At 53.1% G+C, this 21,727-nt stretch overlaps 1 protein-coding gene across 2 annotated transcripts; it reads right to left on the bottom strand.

The window, feature by feature from the left end:
- Positions 1-462: 462 nt before the first annotated feature.
- On the bottom strand, positions 463-17,302 carry MTCH1 (mitochondrial carrier 1). Of its 2 annotated transcripts, none has more exons than XM_081140020.1 (12): positions 16,944-17,302; positions 13,034-13,118; positions 10,085-10,191; positions 9,614-9,691; positions 9,188-9,245; positions 8,780-8,831; positions 7,235-7,294; positions 5,025-5,118; positions 2,920-2,967; positions 2,674-2,741; positions 2,336-2,411; positions 463-1,281 (listed from the first exon to the last, which is right to left on the bottom strand). In XM_081140020.1, the coding sequence occupies exons 1-12, from the start codon at positions 17,262-17,264 to the stop codon at positions 1,210-1,212; spliced, it is 1,119 nt and encodes a 372-aa protein (XP_080996146.1). In that variant the 5' UTR covers positions 17,265-17,302; the 3' UTR covers positions 463-1,209. The 2 variants fall into 2 exon arrangements, with proteins under 2 accessions (XP_080996146.1, XP_080996145.1); XM_081140019.1 differs by having other exon boundaries at positions 4,974-5,118.
- Between the last annotated feature and the right edge of the window lie 4,425 nt (positions 17,303-21,727).

Here is a 21,727-nt window from a genome sequence, read left to right on the forward strand (position 1 = left end):
AGGTTTGCCTGTCTCCAGACCCCGCGTTCGGCACAAGCTAACGGGGCACCCTGCTTTTCTAGAGCAGGCAGGGCTTGTGCTTCAGCTGGGTCCACGTCGGCCCCTTCTGTTGTAACCACATGACCACTACACCAAATAACTCTGAAAACTGCAAATGCCATCCACAGATGGTACAAGATGACAGGGGTTTGGGAGGAACACCCTCTGAAGCTGGGAAGCATTTAAAGGGACTGTCTCCCTGGTGACAGGCCCACACACTGCTTATTGATCTGTGCATAGCATCTCATCCTGGTCTGATTCAGAAAACTGCCCACTGTCTCCAACCCCCACCCAGGCTGATCTACACCGAGCCTGGCACTTCTCATCCCAGGCTAAGCTGCCCTAGCCCCACCACTCTACAGGCCCTCCTCACACAAACACCAAGAACTGAAAAAAATCAAAATAAGAGACTCCTCACAAAACTCCAAATTACCACCAGTACATTTATTTAAGGGAGAAAGGGTCAAATTTTATCAGGGACTTTTAAACTGGGTAGGACTAGAGACACTTATCTGCCTAACTTCTGGGTGTTCACAATTGCACAGGCAACCAGATCCTGCACACGAGGCGTCACCATTAAACCGATGAGTATTTGATGAGGAGACACATTCTGGGTCACATGATTTCCCATCCAGAAGGTGCTGCCTTCGTATCAGAAAAGTAGTGTTGAAAAAAACGAAGGCAGAACCTAGCAACAGCTTCCTAGCACAGGCCTGGACATGATAGTGGCCTCGTGGAAGGGAATCACGCCCTATTTACAAGCAGGAGAGCAGGGCTCCCAGCTGAGCTGCAGGTGAGGGCTGGGGCTGACTGGGTGGGAGTGGGGGTGGGACCTGACACCATGAGCCTTTTCCCATCCAGCCTCCACAGCCATTCTCTGACCTCCTGCACAAGGCAGACTCGGCAAATATGTGAGGAAAGGGGCTTGTGCCCCGGTTCCACAGCCCCGCCCCACCTTCCCCAGGTCTAACAGGTGACCAGTCACTGGGCGCAGCCTCACCCCCACTCAACCCCTGCTTCTGGACAGACACATGGCAAACATGGACACCGAAGCCCTGCTGGGCTGCAGCGCATCTAGGTGTTGCTGGGTTGAAGTCGTCTTACAAGTGCCCAAGGTGATCAGCCTCACCCACGGCGCAGGCTGAGGCTGCGTGTTTTTAGTGATTCAGGTTACTCCAGGGCAAAGCATGATCCTGATGACACGCGGCGAAAAAGGAGGCTGGAGCCGCGGAAGAGCTGGCCCTGGATGGGAAGGAAGAGTCAGGTCAGTGAACGGGGAAGCCACCTTCCACATCCTGCCCCAGAGCAAGGCCGGCGTAAGGAAAGGCGGCTCCTGAAGCTCAGAGAGCCCACGGTCAGGGCAGAGGACCCAGGCTTGCATTCCCGCAGGGCAAGGTCACCATCTGCCCTGTGCTGGAGTGGCTCATGGGTCACTTCACGCCACAGGGTGTCCAGTGTTGATGGTCTACGCGGTAGGCACTCTCCAAAGAGGAGGGTACTGGGGAGTACTGCCCTTCTGGCTTCAGAGCCCACATGGTCCGGGACTCCTCCAACGCCTACAGGACGTGATGCATGTAGGAGGGGCTGGAGTCACGAAGAACTGCACCCAGCTTTTCCCTCGCTGCTTCTCTCCTACCTGTCCTCTGCTTAACCTGAGGCCAGTCTGTGCACTGGCTGCTGCCCAGGCCACCGCCCCATTTTATAAGGCACACCAAGGCCAGGAAAAGGCAAAGATCTGCCCTGGACACCAAGATCCTTGACTTCTGGGCCCAAGAGCTCCAGCAAACAGGAAGGTGCTTGGGCACAGAACACAAAACCCCAAGACTGGCCCCCTCACCAGGCTCACCATGTGGCCCAGCTCAACCCTCAGGCTCTCCTGGGCACCAGGATGTCCTGCAGGAGGGTTGGGCCTCCAGCACTCCAGCTGCCTGGCAGGAGTTGGTCGCAACCCCACGGCTCCATTTCCAGCGTGTTATTCAAGGTGTAAGATGGTGTAAGACTCCCGTGGGTCCCTCATACTTGTTCTAAGAGTCTTTAAGAGTTGAAGAAAAGGGAACCTTTTCTGATGTAAATTTTTAAGTAAACTTGGATCTACCTACCTCAAATCCTTCCTAAAATAAAGTGAGAAGTCAGTTTAAATGCCTTAAGCCAAGCTACATTCTCTTTACCCTCCCCACTCACAACACTGGATTCCATGATAACCCTCTATCTTTCCCTGCCATGAAGCGCCCATAAAACTAGGTGACCTGCTTCATGTGCGGGAATGGGAAAACTCCTCCTCCGGGACCTTGCTTACCTGCATACTCAGGTACTTCCAGCAGTGAATCCAGGATTTGAACACTGGGGAGTAGGGGGGGAGCCCCGCCTGCAACCTACCAGGGAAGGAGAGCATGTTAGACCCAGAGAACACAGAAGGTGATTACCAAGGGAAAGAAGACTCACGAAGGAATGGCTTGGAGCTGCCACCACCCACTCCCTGAACCAGGCATCCCAAAGGGGCGTGAACCCCAGAGGAAGCCAGGGTGCCAGGCGGATGAACCCACATCCCAGGTGAGGGGGCAGAGTGCTGGATGGGCTCAGCTGGGTCCCCCCAGCAGCCTTGGCAGAGTGCCTGGGGGAGGGGCTCACACCTACCCACAGTTGTTCACAGCCATGAGATCGCCGACCAGCAGAAAAGGGTAGGTCAGCATGCTCACTGCAATCTGAAACCCGGGGAGACCTGAGTGTCAGTGACGCCTCACCAGCCCCACCCGGGCTCAGGGAGCAGGGACACACTGCGCCAACACCCTACACTTTGGCGAGCCTCCAGCCACTGCCAGAGCTGGCTGCCTAAGCCCTTCAAGCCACAGGGCAGTGGGAAGGGTGGCTGACTCGACTTACCCCCATCACAAACTTGGTGTAGCTCCGGATGGCCAGCGCCTGGCTGAACTGAGGAGACAGAAAGGAAGCTGGGTTTGCCACAGGCACCTCAAGATGCAGACGTCACATGTGCAGACACCTGCCAGGCTGCGGGTCTGTGGCCTCCCACCCATACTCCACCCTGGCTCCACATGCCCACTGTGCACACTATGTTCCTTTCGGGGCCTGCCAGCAGCTTCCATGGCCTTAGAGCAGAGCCAAGAGAAGATCTGGGAGGCAGAAGTGGGATAATCGGACTGAAGGGATTTCTGTGACCCGGCTGGGGATGGTGAGGAGCAGAAGTGAAGGCCAGGCACACAGGATCCCTGGCTGCTGGCCTTCATAATCCCGCCGGGCTGTGAGCTCTGAGGGCTTGGCCTGTGTCTGCCTTGACCCATGTCTAAGGAAGGCCTGGCACACAGTACTCAGTACTGCTTACCGAACAGAAGACAGGCAGCCACCTGGACTACCCAGACACAAAATCCTAGCCCTGTAGCAAAAGGGGAGGGTAAGTCTGGGCTTCTGGTCGCCTCCAACCCCAGCAAGCTCTGGCCCCTTCAAGTCCCCAATTCCTGATGTCTATTTTGCCCAGGAAAGGGGGCAGCCTATCTCTTAGCTTCCTATGGCATGGCCATCCCACCAGGTGGATGCCCTGCACCCCTGGGGACAGGCCTGCTCAGCCCTCTGCCTTTAAGCCACACACAGAAAAGTACTTGAAAAATTCTTTCAATGAAGCTGCTGACTGTTGTGGGTGACATTAAGTGCAGCAGCCCCTAGTCAAAAACCTGCCCACCTAGACTGGAGGAATCAATCAGCTGTGGGATATCCCCCTACCCCAAGACACCCCAGCTGTCCCAGCCTGGCCCTCTGTGAGGGCAGCAGCTCCCCCACCCATGAGGCCCCTGAGAAAGGGCAGGGCCATGGCTACTGTAACTGCAGATGGGAGCTGGTCTCTACAGAGACACTTCAATTTGCTCACTTTGAAAGGCCAATGAGACTCACCTACCCAAGTCAAATAAGCTGACAATTTCCCTCTGAGCAGAGGCTCTCAGCAGGGGAGGGCACTTCCTGCCATAGACATGTGAGCAGGCACGCGCACATGCACACGCACACACACACGCGCGCGTGCACACACACACACACACAAACTGCCCAGACACAGACACAGACAGACTGCGACACCCTCCGCCCCGCCCCCAGGTGATCCTGGCAGACAGGTCCCTACGCCCTCACCTTCCTTCCTGGGGTTGGGAATCCCTGCTGTTACAATGGCTGACTACCAGGAATCCCCCACCCATCACTATTCCCCAACTCTCATCTTGATTAAGGCGGGACCAGTCAAGCCATCAGGTCCCTGGATGCCTTTCTTCAATAGTGCCTTTTAGAAGAACCAAGGCATCCCCAGGTCTGAGCCAACTTGCTGAGATGTCTGTGCATTGCAGGCTGTGTAGGCCACTGCTAACAAATTACTGAATAGTACATCTCCTAGCTGATTTGAAAATCCTCAAGGGGAGACGCACCCCCTGCCTGGCACAGGAAAAGACCTAGTACCAGCCCTGTCAACTCCCAGCCAAGTGCCTCTGGAGAGCCCTTCAATCTCTGGGTCTCAATTTCTCTACCTGTGAAACAGGATGAGATACCTGCCCTGTTCCCTTCACAACTGGGGTACTGTCAGGATCAAATGTTAAAACGGTCACAAAAGGGTTTTGAAAGCACAAAACACCAAGCAGAAGTTACATGGTTGTCAGTCGGTCTATCCTGTTTCCTGATCCTTAGCTGGGTCACAACTCAAACTGGCCTCGGACGGCTGGGATCTGTCTTATTTCTAAAACTACCCAGGGACGGACATTCCATAAACTCCTCCAGGTTTCCTATCTGGAGGCAAAGCTGACCTGAGGACAACCAGAGGTCCTCTTCTCAGACCACTTCCCCAGAGACACTCTCTAGCCCTCAGGGCCTGGCGCTCAGAATCCCACAGTGCTCGAGTCTGCCCCAGCAGTACATGGAAAGATGGACAAGTCCTTGTTCCAACCAACCTGGGAACCTGGATTCTGGTCGTTTCCCAGCCCCCCTGGGGTGTCACTCACGCTGTCATCCACCAGGTAGGCATTGATGAAGTGGGCCAACAGGTTACAGCCCCACAAGAAAACCACATCTCCCAGGAGGTGAGGGATTAAGCCGCTAAAAAACAAGGTGAGCAAAGGTGAGCCAGGGAGGGAGGAGAGCGTTTCCTGGGGGCTCCACACCCAGGAAGCAGGCAGGGCTGTTCCAAGCTCGAACTTCAGCATGTCCACCACCTCAGGCAGGAGTCTGCAGGGCCAGTGGGCCAGCGGCTATCCACACCAGGAGGGCGGCGTTCTTTTCTCCCGGGGTGGATGTTATATGCTATGTTTGATACTACAGATTAGCTTATGGTTTCACAAGCGGTTTTCAAACCACAGAAGCTGGGCCTCAAGATGTGAATGTTGCTAAATCTGAGACTTTTCAGTACAGGTTATGAAAGAGTGCCTACATGTTGGTAGTTTTTTCCTGGCCTCTATACCCACCCAACTCTCACAAAACACTTTGCTCCACGCATCTGCTTTCTTCACCCCTAGGTTGTTCCAATGAAGACATTCCATGCAAGTTTTACAAGGAGGACTGACTTTTAAAGTGGTGGCCTTTGCGATAAACAGCTCTGCAAACAAATACAGGAAGTCTCCCTAAGACACAGTGCTAAGGATGACTGGGTCTTATGTCTGACTTGTGGCTTCGTAATGTGCTTATTTACTTGATTAGATATGGAATGACTTGAAAAGATTCCCAGAATGGCTATCTCATGAATTTTTAAAAATTCAAAATCAAGAATTATGATTTTTGCATTTTTAAAAATCTTATTTAAAAATACTTTTTATGTGCAACGCATCTATTATGAGGGGTATTAACAAAATGAACCTTTGTGAGTGCAATTTCTAATCACGTTGCTTCCACCTGTGCTCAGACTGACTTTGCACACATACCTTTTGGCACTTTCTGGGTATTTTAACATCTATGTGTATTGCCTATTCCACAACCACGTGAAGAATTAGAGAACCCAAAGGTTAAGTAACCCAATGGGAATCCTATTAACACACCAGAATAAAACTATACAATGAGTGTGGAAAAAGCCAGAAGTGATGATGTGTAGTGTTTTAAAGTCTGATGTACTGGTCACAGGGGTAAATATTTACTTGTATATTTACACCCATACATGCATATATGCGTGTGTGCGTGTATATATATATATATAAACATGTGTGTTTACATAAGTCAAGGTTTGTCAACTCTGGCACTATCGTCATTTAGGGCCATATAAGTCTTTGTTGTGGGGGCTATATTGCAGGATATTGAGCAGCAGTCCTGGCCTCTACCTACCAGATACCAGTTGTGAAAATAAAAGATGTCTCCAGACAGTACCAATGTCCGTGGGGGCAGAAATCACCTCCTGATGAGAAACACACACTTGCACACACATGTAGTTGTTTCTTGGTTAAGTGAGATCATAAATAAAAACACCTGGCCACCTATAAAACCACAATATGAGTAAATAGCCCATATTTATTATATACATATGTCACTGCCTAGACCTTAGAAAGGTAAAACAAATAACACTTATCAGGCCCAGCTTTTGGGTGCCGTTTGTGGATTATCCTATATGGACACAGCCTTTTCAATTGAGTTTTCTTTACAGGTAGAATAAGGTGGTTGTGAGACCGAAGGAAGGCGGGGGGGGTCTGTGGCCCCTGGGAGACTGTGGGCCCTGCTGACAGGCGCTCTGCACACACACAGGCCCAGCAGGACCAGGTTTTCTGACTTCTTAAAAGAAGTCAGGAAATATGGACTATATGAAATACCCTAAATGTTAAATGTGAAGGGCTAATTTGTCAGAAATGCTATCATTGTGACCTGTCAGTGTTTGGCACTCAGTCCAGGGAACAGATAGATGGTCAGTCATTTTTTAGCAGTGAGACCGAGGACAATGGAGTGCCCTGGCTCATGCCCAGCCCCACGCCCACCCCCAGCCCTGGGCAAATGGATGGGGTCTGGGGGTCAGTCCAGTCAGTACTGGGCAAACAGTACCATCTCTGTGTGAGCTGTGATCTGGAAGGAGCTGCGCAGCTTTGGTCCGGATAATCTGTAGCTCACACATGCCATGGAGTGCAGCTACTCAGGCGGGGGCAGGGCCTGGGTTAGTCTGAGGCCAGCAGCTGCAGCCTGAGAGTGAGCCTGTTAGCAGAGCCGTGCCTGTGGCCAGCTTTGGAAGTATAAACTCACGTACACAAAGAATCCCAGCAGCCCTTCCTCTTTGAAAATCTTCCCAATGGAGCTCAGCACGCCGCTGTGAAGAAAGCAAGATGAGGACAGAGGCCACCTGGTCACCTGGAGAAGCCCCTGCCCCCCACCCCCACCCCCCGCTGATCAGAGCCATCAAGTCCTGGCCAGGATGGGCAGGGAAGATCCCGTTACCAGGCAGAACACAGCCGAGATTAGAGCTCTTATTTGGGGAGAAGGGACCCTTACTCAGTTCAGAGACTGGAGAAGCCCTACAGCACCGGGGCAGAACCCTGGCAGTTAGCAACCACTGTTCTCTGTGGGTCTAGAATTTAGAACGAAACCTTCCAGCCTGGGCTGCTGCACCATGCCGGGCACTTCTCCTGCCTGGCCCTGCAGTTTATCTCTGGCTGAAGAACCTTTCGGCAGAGAAGCCCGCATGACTGGCCGAGTGAGAGCAGGTGGAGGGGCAAGTGGAGAGAATCACCTTCTCAGGGGGCAGAGGAACACAGGGCCCTGGGGCAGGAGGCCCTGGAGTCAGAATGCCCAGATGCAGCCTGGGAAAAGGTATCTGGCCCACCCCAGCAAGGAGCCTGTAGCAGACCAGAGGATGAGCTTCTACATGTGAAATGCAAAGAAGGTTCAAGAGCAACCCCTGTGGCCTGTGGCTAGCAATGCCACGTGGCCTGTCCTACATGAGGCTCTGCAAAGTCTAGATGAGCAGTGGCCTAGGAGAGAAAAAGACTGTGGGAGCCAAAGCCATGGCTGGTGCTGGTCCCAGGGCACTGGGCCCTACCAGGTCCCACTACCTTTCTTCTCAGAACAGTGGCTCAGCCACTCCTGGCCCAGTCTGGGGGAATGGGCCAATTTCCCATTAGTTAACCTAAAATGAGGACGTACAGCAGCTGAGCTTCCTGGGGCAATGGCTCCACAGGGCAGCTGCAGAAAACAACTGAACCTAGGAATCGAGAATGAGAAAGGAAGGGTAACAGAGGCGTGTCCTCCTGTCACAGGCCGCCAGGATCCCCGTCCTGCCTGGACTGAGCCTCAGAAGCAGGGAGGGTGTAACTGCCGCAGGGAAGGGCTATGTCAACACACCTATTCACCCCAGCCCCCCTGCGCAGTTCGAGCACTCGGATGCTAGGTAAGCATTTGGTAACCAGCTGAAGTGGACAGAGGAGGAAACGAGTTGTAAGCCAGGCACTATGACAGCCAGAGAAATTGTTAGGGCATAACCTAGGAGGCCCAGGAGGGAACCCTGGCTCAGTCCTAAGTGGCAGAATCAGCTCTGGTGCCAGGACTCCTAATCCAAGCCAGCTCTACTCCCACTCACCCTCTCTGCAGGGCACCCAGGCCCATCCAGGGCAGCCCGGGCAAGAGATACAGAGAAAATGCCCCGGGACAGACTATGGAAGCCACTACCACATTCCTCTGAAGCCAACACATTAGAACTAAGGCAGAAAAGGGGCAGTGACTGACCCAGCAGGCCTGTCCTTACAGATTCTGAACAGTGACAAGGCCACGCCTATCAGTCCCAAGAAAAATTACACACCTGTACTTGGCCTCCCGTCCCACAAATTGAACCATGCAGCGCATCGAGATGACTGAGGAAAAAGAAAACACACGCAGGTGACATGATGCACACACACCCAGAGCCCATGCCAGCCACTGTGGGGTGCCCGCTCTGGTGGCCACTGCATAGCATGGCTCACGTCAGAGCAGGACAGGAGGAGGGCCTCTGGGCTTCCCCATCACTCTCCATGACCAGGGCATCCATTTCTTCTACCTGGGAAGAGTCCCAGCTCCCTTTGGACATGACACCTGACCAATCTCTCCCCAGTGGGGTTGCAATGCAATAGCCCTACCCTAGTGCCACTTCCCAGTAAATCTACTGCTGCCCAGCTACAGTCCATGGGGGCCATCCCACGGCTGGGCTGCAGGCTCCAGTGGGGCAGCTCACCATGCAGGGGGTGGGCCAGCATGCGGGACACGCACTGCATCATCATCTCGTAGGAGGTCTGCAAGAGAGCAGAGGGGGCACTCGGTCCGGCCTGTCTCTGGAACTGGCACTCCTGGGGAGCTAAGAGCTCATATGGGAGGCAGCCTGAGATCCCACAGCACCCATGTGGGGTCCATCCAACGCAGATGGCCCCACTTGTTGCCCACCCCCAATTCCCTCCACCCAGGAGTGCTGCAGGGTCCCAGGCCAGGCCCCACGGCGGCTAAAGGCTTTCTGGGATTCCCTGCAGTGTCCACACTGGGGCTTCACATCCCCCTCCCATGCAAGCACGAGGACACAACTCTGAGACTCTTCAATGACGCCCCAAGTCGGCGGTGAGAAAGAAGCTAACTCCCCTCCGAGGGTCTCTCCAATTCCAGCACCCACCTCCTTCACCACTTTCCGCAGGGAAGTCTTCATGTCGTCCTTGCTGGAAACCTGCTCGATCTCATCCGGAGGGAAAACCTGGCATACAGAACACAGGGGAGCCAAAGGCAAAGTGTAGCTATGCCTCTGGAATGTAACTTGTGGGGCAGAGATGGCAGGAAGCAGCTCCTACAGCTTTCTCTGCAGTGACCATTAGCTGGGCAGGCCTCAGGTAACCCCCAGGACTGGAGCTTGGGGGAAACAGGCCCTGCCCATTGTCACAGCAGTGGGAAAGCGGGAGGTCTGTGGGGCAGGAACCCTCCCAAAAAACGAGTCTCAGCATTGGGCCACCAGAGTTTGGAGCCTGGCTATGGTGCTGGGTGGAGGCCTGACCAGTCTGGGACAGCTGGGCTAGTGCACATGGCTGCCCCTGGGGCGGCAGGGAGCTCAGGAGAACCTAGGGCGACTGCTGCGGACTTTGCCAGGGCTCACCTTCTTCATGCTGCCCCGGGTCACGGTGGAGAGGGCGTTGGACATCAGTCGGGGGCTCAGGCCTCGGAATAGCCCAATTTTTCCATCCACTTGCACAATGTACTTGGCTATAAGGAAGCAGAGGTGGCCATGTCATGCCCAGCCTGGACACCCACTCCCGAGTCACATGCACACCCTGACCAGACACTGTCCCTCGGTACATGCTGCCTTCTGTCACAGGGGAGATCCATCCAGGACCCCACAAGTGATCAGGCCCCACCCCCAATTTTTTCTCTAGCCTGTTCCTTTGTGTAAAAGCCTTTAAGACATATTTTTGACAAACAAGTCCAAATTTCCTTTTTAAGCTCTGACAAATCTACCTGGCAAGCTCAGCTGTAGTTTTTCAACCCAGCAACTTTAGTGCTGCAACCCAGAAACCAGTTCTGTTGCTCAGAAAAAATGTTTTTCTTGGGAAAGAAAGAAAGGAAGAGGGTAGAGTGCCCACAGGGGATGATAAAGTCCCAGCCTAAGCGAGGAAAAAAGAAAAAGGGTGGGCTTCCAGAAGAGAGGCTCAAGAGTGTCCCTAAGCACGCCACGGAGAGGGCGTCCCCACCGTCAGTGTGCTTCATCCTGGACCCCACCTGGCACCTGCTGGCATTTATTATGAAGATTTGGGGAGGAAATGCAAATGGAGAAGTAACCAAAACAAGGCACCAATGAGCTATTTTACAGAAAAACACATAAGCAGCCAGGGAAGCTGGAGCGTACTTGTCAGTGCTTTTTCATTAGGGTCTCTGAAAGGATCGCTTTTTTAAATATTTTCTTATTTAATATCAACTTTCAAACTCTGTTCAAAGAGACAATGCATTTTTACAAAGCTGCATACTTGGAAGCTGGCAGAACATTCTCTGACAACTAGCTCCCCTCAAACCCACGACTTCAGCTCTCTGGCGCCACACAGTGGCAGGAACCAGCACGTGAGGCGTTTCTCTGCAACATGTCTGCCAACCCAGCAGTCCACTGCCACTGCCACTGCCACCGCCACCGCCACTGCCACCGGGCTTTCACTGGGCCCAGCACCTGTTACCTGCAAACTTGGCTTCCTGAGATGGGTGGGGCTGGGGAGAGAGGAGTGGGAGGCGAGAGGACACAGGCGCCCTGCTTCAGAGTGAGCAGCAGAAGGAAGGTTGGTTTTGGGGGAGGGGAGCGCCGGTAGGTAAGGGGGGGGCAGGGTAAAGCCAGTGTGATCTCCAGGGAGACACTTAACCTCTTTCTATCCAACTTACCTACCAGTGAAAAAGTAGTTAAGGACCCTTACTTCTCCCACTTCAGAGACAAAGTATGGACAAGTGAGAGCAGAGAAACGTAGACAGAGGCCATTCTGGGCGCAAGGGGCCCCATGGCCAGCCAGGGGCTTCCCTGTTCCAGGCGTCCTGCAGTCCCTGGAAAACGCCAGGAAGTTCTTGCGTTACACCTTTGCTGGGAGACGGGAGGAGTAGGTGCTGTCCACACAGGCTCTAGGCATCCAGACAGCCGAGCCCTCTCCTCATGGGAGCGTGGTATGGTGTCTGGAAACACTGGACAGGCATCTGCTACACCACCTGGACTAAAGCACCATTTATGTGATCCGGGGTGGGGGGAGCACCTCAGAACTCTGCTCATCTTTGCAAGAGGCAGTAAAGTGAGTCAAGACCCCTCTACCTGAGCCCTTTTGGGAATGATGATGACGTAACCAGAGCCGGTCTGGGCCCTACCCTGAGTCCCTCGCATGGCTGGAGCGCGCCTAGCCATAAACAGAGAGCCCCCTCAGAGGGGCTGGCAGCCCAGATCCAGTGTTTTCTGTGTCCACCACCTCACTGTACTTCGGTGGGGGCGCCTTCCTAATTCTGATCCCCCTCCCCCACACTAACAATCTTTCAGGAAAAACAAATATGAACACATTTCCCCACAAAATGACATGTTCTATCTGGCCCCAGACTGCCCAACACCCAGGTGGCAAGGTTGAAAAAGAAACATGACCTCAGGTTCTGCCAACAGTGTGTGAAATGAAAGAAAGGGGACAGGAGGCGAAGCCCCAAGTTATTCAGTAGAAAGAAAGGTTTTCAGAGAACATTCTGCAGTGACCAGATAAGAGCAGAGGTGGAGGAAGCATGAGGGATCAGGCTGGCTGTGAACACCGACAACAAGGGCACATTAAAGAAAGTCCCTACCATGGTCACCCTGTGAGAGTGGGGACTTGGAGAGGGATAGCCATGGGGAACTTCAAAAGGTCTTGGGCAGCTGGTGCCCACAGCCAGGGGATGAGCAGCAGAAGCAGCCAGGTGGGCTTCACTGGTATCGGGCAAGCTCCACGGTGTTGGGCTTCTTGGTGGAGAGACCTCGGGACAGGCAGAGCTGCTTGGCGGGGGAGGGGTGTATGAAGGGCCAGGCACAGAGGCGCCGAAGCTACTCTGCAGAGGATGTGGGGCCAGGGCAGTGAGGCTGCCTGCCAGAGCTCACACAGCTGGGCAGGCACCCCAGAGGTAAAGCCACCACTCACCACAAACTGGTCTATACCCAGGGGGTGGTGATGCCAGAACAAGTTGGCACCATGCAAGGGAAAGAAAAAGAACTCAGGAGGCCCCCAACAGGCCTCTTGCTAGAGTAGCAGGAAAGCCAGTACCAGGGCAGGCCTGCCCAGGAGGCAGAAAGGACCCCCGCCCCCACTCCAGGCACAACCTGGGGGCAGGGCTGACAGGGACCAGTGTCCTGACTGGCTCTTCCCTTGAGCACCGGTCTGCCCTTCCCCTGCCTGGCTCACTGCCAGATAGAGAAGCTGGACTGTTTACCTGCTTCCACCCCAACACCCTACTGCCTCTGGCCACACTGCTGGATCCCTTCCTCCACACCACCTCTGACTCTGGGTGCCCTGCTCCCCACTTTCTGGTTCCTCTGTCGGTGTGGGCTTTCCTGCCTTGGAAGCACACTCACCGTAGGTGAAGAAGCTCGGCAGATAGAGGACCTTCCTCCCCAGCACATTGGTCCCAATGGTGGGGGGCATCGGCTCATGACCCACCTTCAGAATCAACAAACACAAAAGGAAGGTCAGATTCCACTGCTGATGCAGTCTCACTGCTTTGCATCTTTCCAAGCCTCTAACTCTTTTTCCACAAAGTCTAATGCTGTTCCTGTTGATGTTTTCCTGATCAAAACATACAAGAAATGTCACCAGTGTCTACAACCATCAGCATCATGGAATCTCCCAATGAACAGAAATGTCTAGTCCCAGATACCTCCTACCACAATCCAAGTCACCTCCAGTCCCCAACACTGTTACCTTCAAATTCCAGATATCACCAGGACTAACCCCTCTATTTTATACACTTCGAACCCCATGCTCATCTCAGAATAAATCTGTTTATTCTCATCTCCAGGTTAAAAACTTCAGTCCAGTCTCAATCCTAAATGTGGTAACACCAAAACACAGCACATCCAAATCCGTCCCAAAATTCAGACAGCTCAGCTCCAAGTGACCCATTCCAAAGTTCACCCACAACTCGAATTTCTTACTACACCCGTGGAAGATGTCAACAAATCCGTCCCTCTCGCTCTCAGGCAGAGCAGACTGTTACCTCAAATCCCAGCTGCTCCTCAAACAATTCCTCAACTGTGTTCTAATCTCAATGACCCTTGTGACAGAATGTCCCGCATTTCTGTGGGGCTATGGTCACTTTTGCTGTGTAGATGCTGGTTACATATGTTAAACTAATGGGTGTGTGAAAGACCAAGCCACCTATACCCCATGAGGAGGTGGGGTCTCTCTGAGGGGTGAGACTGTTTGTTCTGCTGCCAATGAATGACAATCTCTCTGCTGCCAGGCAGGAGGCAAAGTGTCCAGAGACTGGCACCTAAATGGGGCGTGAGAAGTCTCCTTCCCTGACAGGGGACAGCATCCCTGTCCCTCAAAGGAGGCCAGCTGAGTCCGTGAACCAGAGCAGCAGCTCTTGGATGTGGACAGCAGAAACGACAGGGTTGGGGAACTCTACCTTAAAACTGGACTAGGTCTGTTTCTAGTGCTTTCTTGGCTCAATTCCCTTTCTTCCTTGCCTTAGGGTTTTTGAAAGTTCATGCTGTGCCCTTTGGAAGTGAATCTGAGCTACATGACAGATTACTGATTGTAAAATAAGAAAGCCCCTCTGGATGAGGACCTTCTTTAAAAGTCTATCCCAGAGGAGTTGGAGAAGAGGGATGAGCCAGCTGACCTAAGCAGTTAGACCTCCCTTCCAGACCTTTCCCCTTCTGGGTTGAAAACTCCAAGTTTCCGAGTTTTGTTTTGATTTTTTTCTCTTACACAAGCAACATTCCCTTCATACCCTCTACTATGAGTCTGAACTACTGCTCTTTTGCTGTCTTATCCAGTCTAGTCACGACAATTTGGGAGTCCTGATTGATTCTAACTTCACGCCTAAATCCGCTGTGTCCCTTCACCTCATGTCCCATAGCTCCCAAAACTACTGAATCTATATTTTTAACTTCTACCCAGGTTATCAAAGGCACACTGGCCATATTTCACCCCTATTCTCCGTGTCCTTAAGTCTTCATTATTTGTGCCCAAGTCATACCTACCCAATTTCATCCCCAAATCTATGAACCCAGTCCAAAGCTGTGGCTCTGTATCAGATTCTGGCAGAGCCAGTCGATCACCCTTAAATCTCCAAATCCTGAAACCTAACACCCACGAGCCTGATCTGAGGCACTGCATTATTTACCCCAAATCTGCCACTCCAATCCCTGCTACCCCCAAAGAACTGGTATTTGACTTTTTGTAAAATGTTACTGATTCCCAAACTATACCCATTAAAACTTCACCCTAAAATGTTACACTCAGCACCAGCAGAGTTCAAATCGGACAGGCCACCTGTCACCCCAACTGGGCTCACCCACCCTTACCTCCCCACATCCAGTTCTTCTCGCCCTTTTGTCTTCCTTTAGCCCCATTCCCCATTCTCCCCTCATTCCCAATTCTCTCTTCAAATCACCCTATTTCAATTTTCTTCTCAAACCTGTAAACTAAATCTGTGATGATCCAAATGATGGCCACTTCCCACTTCCTTCACATGGAGCACCCCATTCCCATACTCCAGTATCTGCCACTTGGCAGACCCTTATATCTGCCACCCTAGAACCCCAGCCTTCACCTAACCTCTCTCCGTCAGACAAAACACTCAGCTCCCAGCATCCTTACTTCGCATATCTCGGGTGCCAATTTCTCTCCCAAAACTGTAATCTCTAGCACTGTAAATACAACCCTAATTCTGTAAGTGAAGCAGCCCTCAGTCCCAAGTCACAACCAAACATGAGTTTGGAACTTCCCCCATCAGCCAATTCTAAATCTCAATCACTGTTAGATTCCAGTCCGGCACCCTGATGTTCCTGACCGAGTCTCTTCATTCCTTGTCACCTTCTGGTCACACCCCTAAATCTACTGCCCCATTCCTCGGATTTCAAATACTCCCATTCGAGTCCCTCTTATTCCAGTTGTATCTCCCACTGTCAGTACAATTATAAAGACAATACATCGGGACACCCATTTGCCTCAACTCAAACCAAACCTCAAATCTTGCTTGGGTCTCCATTTCAATTTTTACTCCCCACTGCCCAGTCTTCTTAACTGGAAAATTTTAGGCTAAATCTTCAGGCCTGAACTACGCCCATCTAAACAATGCCCATCTGCATCACCCCCACCTAATTCTGCCAAATGCATCCTTCCACCCTGCCTCCTTCCAACTCAATCTCCCCCTTTCTCAAGCAGCCCGCTTCACCCGTAAGGCACTGCTGGCCACCACCAATGTACTCAGTGCACCTGCATGGCACTGTTCCAGACATCCCTACCTTGGCCTCAGTTTCTGCCAGCCCTTCTCTATCCTGTCCTCTTATGGCTCAACTACCCCCCCTCCGCCTAATTTCAGTACTTCCAGACACCTACAGCCCATTCCCCCAGGTACAAGGACTGTGGGTCCCATTTCCCAGCCCCAACCGTGGCTTCCATTTTCTCCTCCAAATGCGTCATCCCTCTCCCCTAAAAGCCTCCCCCTCGCTCCCCTCTCCAGACAAAACGCCACTACTCCCCTCCCCCACTGCGTCACCCCATCCCCTCCTCCCACCAAACCTGTCGTCACCATCAGATCCAGAGCCCCCCATCTCCTGCTAACCGAAAGCTCTCCCCAGCTAAATCCTCTGCCTTCACCCTCTCCCACCAAATTCTGCCACCATTAATTCTATTGCCCCGTCCCCTCCTTCCTGGAGTCTGGTGCCCTTGCTCCTCTCCTGAATTTTTGGCCCTGGCCCCCTGTCCTTTGTCTTTCCAAACCGCTTTAAATCCATCCCCACCAAATCCAGAGCTCTTGCTCTTGCTCCCTTCTAGCCTAAATATGTGCTCATCTTCTAAATAATTTGTCTGGGCCCCCAATCCTCTTGCCCATCCGTTAGCTGAAACTCCTCTCCCCTCCCCCAATTTGTTGCTTTTTAACTCACCCCAAAATGATGCCCTTTCCCTCTTATTCCAAGTTCATTGCCTCCATTCCCTAATCCCCGAAACCCGTCTCTCTATCCCATCGCCCTCTCCTTGCACCCCCCAAAATCCCTTGTTCCTTCCACCCTCTCCCAAATCTGTCGCTCCGACTCCTTCGCCCCCTCTCCTGCACCCCCAAACCCGTGCGCTCTGCATCCCCAAACCCTTTTCCGCTTTCCTCCTCTCCCATTCCTTCGGCCCACAAACCCTCGGTGCCCGCACCTCTCCCCAAATCCGTCGCCATCGACTCCCCCGTCCCAATCTGACCAGATCGAGGCCTGTCACCTTCACATGAGCCCCCACCTCCCTACGGCGCCCCAGGCCCCCCACCTGGATGAGCAGTTTCACGTAGAGCAGCGGGTGGCTGAGCGCCGTCACGCCCGCGCCCAGAGCCACGAAAAGGGCCTCGGTGGTCGGGGCGTTGTCCCCGGAGCCCAAGCCCCCGGACCCGCCGTCCATCCTGCGGGCGGATGGCTGCGCCGCAGGCCTAGGGTGGCGAGGGTGTGCGCGGTGCGCGGGCGGCGGGTCGCGAGCCCGGGCCTCGACCCCCGCCGCCGCTCCGCCGCGCGCTCCGGCTCCAGCTCCGGCTCCCGCCATCCCCGCGGCACCGCCGCGAGCCCAGGGCACCACTTCCGGGTCCGAGGCCCCCATGGCGCCGGGCGGCGAGGTCACTCCCCGTCACGTGACCGGCGGCGCCCCGCCCCTCGCCGGCGTCGGGGGCGGGGCCGGGCCGCACCACTCGGGCCGCGGGGGGAGCGCGGGAGGGGGGCGAGCAGGTGGTCCGTGCTGAGTGTGGTCCCGGGGCCGCGTGGGGACCGGGCGCGGGGTTGGGACGCAGGCCGAGGGTCAGTGGTCGCGGGCGGGCCGAGTCGCGGGCCCGGGGCCTGTGTAGGCTTCCGCGGGCCTGGGCGTCCCCCCGAGAGCCGCGGGGAGCGGGGAGCGGCGGGGGCGGGGCTTAGCGGCTCCGGAGGCCGGACGCCCCCAGTACTGTCGGCGGCGCGCCGGAGCCCCCTCCCCGGTGTCTGGAGTGCTCTTTGCTGCTCTGTGTGCGCCCTTTTGCGGCCGGGATCCCAGGTGGAGCGGCCTGCGAGGCCGCCTGCTGCGGGCGACCGCTCCGCGCCTGCAGACGCGCCGTCGCCCCTGCGCCTCCCCGCCAGGCCCGCGCCAGGCCCGCGCCAGGCCCCCCGCGGCGTGGCCGGCCGCCCGCGCGCTTGAGCCGCCCTCGGAGCCCACCTTAGAAAATGCGTTTTGCTCTGAAATACTCGGCCAATCTCCCCGCCAGATCCGGGGGTTTAATCAGCCGTTCAGTGCGAGCACACTGCGAGGTGTCCATAGTCTAACCTTTAATTACTAAACATGAAATAATAACTGGCCCTAAAATCGCACTTCGTGCCAGACGCATTTTAAGGGGCTTTGCACCATGTTAACTCCAGTATAATCCTCAAAACAACCCGTAGAGGAAGGTACGGCTGGTCCTCTAGTAACATTTTGTTCAATTTTTTCTTTTTGTTATAAGAGATGCGCAGGAACTTAGCCTTTGGTAAAATCGATTTTGTTACAGGCTTAGGTGAGGGCCTGTCTTTATTAAAGCAGGTGCCCTGCTCCGGATTGTAAACGTGCCCAGCCCCGCAGTGACACCTAGAAGGGCGCCCTGACCACTTAGTTCAGGTCTCTTGCCCCCTGCCCTTCTCAACTCCCTTCCTGCCTTGACTCCTGAAAAGCTACCTCCCCCCTTGCCACTCCTGCCAAATACTCTAACACCTTCCACATCCCAATTTTGCCAGTCTCCCTCCCTCCCTCCCTTTCTCCCCCACGCTGGCTTCCCTAACCCAGATTTATTCTGGTCTAAATTACTGCAGAGCCTCCTAGCCCGCCCTGGCTGGTGTGGTTCAGTTGGTTGGAGTGTCCTCCTGTGCACAAAGGAGTCACGGGTTCGATTCCCGGTCAGGGCACGTACCCAGATTGCCAGGTTCCAACCATCGGGGCCCCTATGGGAGGCAACTTATGTTTCTCTCGCTCCCTCTCTCTTCCTCTCTCTCTAAAATCAATACTAATATTTTATTTTATTTTTTTTAAGCCTCCTAGCCTCAGACTGACGAATCTCTGAGGGAAGGCAAGGGTGGAGAGGTGGGTGGGGAGAGATTAATCAAAGAATTTATAAGCATAGATACATAACCCATGGACACAAGCAATTATATGGGGAAGGCCTGGGGGTGGGGCCAATGGGGGGTGGAAGGGATCAATGGGGGGGTATGGATATCTGTAATACTTTCAACAATAAAGATAAATAAAAAGTAATAAAATAAAAATCCTCCTAGCCCTTTCAGGTTACTCTGTTTTCTCCCTCAAAAGCAACTTGGCCGGTATGGGAGGCAACCTATGGAAGTTTCTCTCTCCCTCTCCCTCTCTCTCTCTCTAAAATCAATAATAATAATAATAATAAAGGCCTTTTAGCCCTTTCAGGCTACTCTTCTCCTTCAAGCACAACTTTCATTAACCCTGCCTCCCACCCCAGGAGCACTTTAGTGACTTCCGTTTGCCTGGATTCTGATTAACTTTCCCAGCAGGGACCTGACAGTGTGGTTCATGCACAGCCTCATCTGGCATCACAGCAGCACTAACTCCACCCAGAAGTCAGATTTCTGAAACTTCCTCACACAAGCCTTTCCTCCTCTGTCTTTCCCTCTCCATCTTTCCCCAGCTGCCTATTTTTCCTTCTGACCTTGACTGTGGGTCCACTGTTAGCCCTTTCATTTACTCTGCCTTACATGGTCGCCTAGCTTTTTGTGTATATTTGGTCCTTTCAGACAGTGGTTCCCTGTAAGGCAGCCACATTGTATTGTCTTGCATTATTTTGCATCTTCCACAGCATCCAATATGGGGATATACATATAGTAAACGTCCTGTAAATTCTTTTTAAGTGAATAATTTCCCTAAGCAAAGACGTTACTGTAAAAATAGGCCAGTTAAAGCAGTTAGACCCCTAGGATACCGAACAGAAGCATATGTAAAACTGCACTATGGTTGTAGTTTACAACCCAGGGCTCAGGAACACCAAGAGAAAGAAAAAAAGTTCACCGTAAAAAAATTACCACTCAAAAACACATCTCATCGACAGTGAGTGGGCAAAACAGGAAGCCACATAATAGAGCAATCTGAACTTCACATAATAGAGCAATCTGAAAGAAACTTAGTTTTGTTAATCCTCACCAGAGGATATTTTTCCCATTGATTTTTTTTATTTTTTTATTTTTAACTATATTGATTTCAGAGAGAGGAAAGGAGAGGGAGAGAGAGAGAGAAACATCAATGATCAGAGAGTCATTGATCGGCTGCCTCCTGCACGCCCCCGACGGGATCAAGCCCACACCCCAGGCATGTGCCCTGACCAGGAATCGAACCCCGATCGCCTGGATCCTAGGTCGATGCTCAACCACTGAGCCACGCCTGGCCAGGCTTTCCATTGAATTTTAGAGAGAGTGGAAGGGAAGGAGGGAGGGAGGGAGGGAGGGAGGGAGGGAGGGAGGGAGGGAGGGAGGGAGGGAGGGAGGGAGGGAGGGAGGGAGGGAGGGAGGGAGGGAGGGAACCAGAGAAAGAGAAACGTCTGTGTGAGAGAGACACATCAATAGATTGCCTTCCGCATGAGCCCAACGTCCTGACCAGGGCTGGGGATCAAACCTGCAACCCAGGTATGTGCCCTTGACCAGGGAATTGAACCCACGACCCTTCTGTGCACCGGTCAGCGCTCCAACCACTGAGCACACTAACCAGGGCTGAAAGAAAGTAAGGGAGAAAATGTAGTTTTCAAATGAAGAAAAAGATAAAGAATAGAAAGCACTAGCGGGGAAAAAAGGCATTGTGGAAAAAGAACAGGTATATGGGAAAAGGAATCAGATCACCTGGAAGTGAAAGCGTGCTCACTGACGTGGCTGAACCAGAGAAAGTGTTGCTCAGAGCTGACTCTGCAGAGCAGCTGGCAGGGGGCATTCTGGGAGCGGTTATCTGGGGCTGCTCGGTGCCCCGCAGTGGGCCCAGGGCTCTGCAGTCGCAGCCCAGAGCGCTCGCCACACTGCGCTGTGCCTGGCTGCTTTGTCAATCTCCCGGGTAAAGCCCAGCGACTGTCCTGGTAATGGTTGGCACAGTGCCTGGCACATGGCAGGAACCCACTAAATGTTTCCTAGAAAATATATGAAAAAGCAAAAATGCTTTTAACAATGTTATTTGTGGTTACTCCACTTACAGAGTGAGGACTTTAGCGAGACCCGTATACCCCAAAGTAGGATCCAACAAACAGCAGAAAATTAACAAGAACTAAGACTCTTGTAGATTTTGAGAACTGCCAAGTATATAAGCCACCAGTCCCTGGAATCCTGTGGGAAACTAATGAAAAGAGAACGCAAAATAATAAGTTCCCACTCTTGCAACTAAATTGACATTACACTAATCAGGTCAGGAGTGAACTTGAGGTGATATCGAGGTCAGCATGAGAGTTCAGGGCTCATCTGGGGACAGGCAAGACACAGCAGGTGTCAGGAGAACTTACCCTGGTGTAAAGCCTGGATGTTGGCTCCCTGTTTACTAGCTTGGGTGAGAACATTCTGGCTGCACGGTTCACCTGTTGGCCTGGGTTGGCGTAGGGAGCACTGACCTTCCTTCTGTCTTGGATCCCTTGGGCCCCATACCCAGACATGAACCTCACCCAGAAGCCAAGCTACAAAAGGAACCTACTTTGGGTTCTGGCATCCCTGCCCCCACAGCTTCCCACCCTCCAGCAAAGCACATAGGATTCCACGGAGCAGTTCTAAGAGCTAAATTCAACCAGCTGTCCTACATTCAGGGGCTCTTCTGCTAACTAAAGTGAGGCATGCCTGCGCTGGTGCCCAGGTTCTGCCAGACATGGTGGCTACTGACTGGCCTCACGAGTATTAACTCCATTGCTTATTAAAGTATGAGGCTGGGGCTACAATAATCATCTCCACTCCACACATGAGGAAACAGAGACCCAAAGAAGTTAAGTAACTTGCCCAGGGTCGCACAACTAATAAGAGGCAGAGCCAGGATTCAGACCCAGTCTGACACCTCACACTCTTAAATGGAGATGAAACACCACATGG

Source organism: Miniopterus schreibersii (genome assembly GCF_964146895.1).
Source record: "Miniopterus schreibersii genome assembly, chromosome: 6".
NCBI lineage: Eukaryota > Metazoa > Chordata > Mammalia > Chiroptera > Miniopteridae > Miniopterus > Miniopterus schreibersii.

Coding starts and splice junctions, on each gene's coding strand:
- MTCH1 (XM_081140019.1), bottom strand. CDS start 17,264: ATGGGGGCCTCGGACCCGGAAGTGGTGCCCTGGGCTCGCGGCGGTGCC. Junction 5,119..7,234: donor GGGCTGCTGGGATTCTTTGT/GTACGTGAGTTT, acceptor CTTGTTTTTTAG/CGGCTTAATCCCTCACCTCC. Junction 1,282..2,335: donor GGAAGTACCTGAGTATGCAG/GTAAGCAAGGTC, acceptor CTTCCCATCCAG/GGCCAGCTCTTCCGCGGCTC.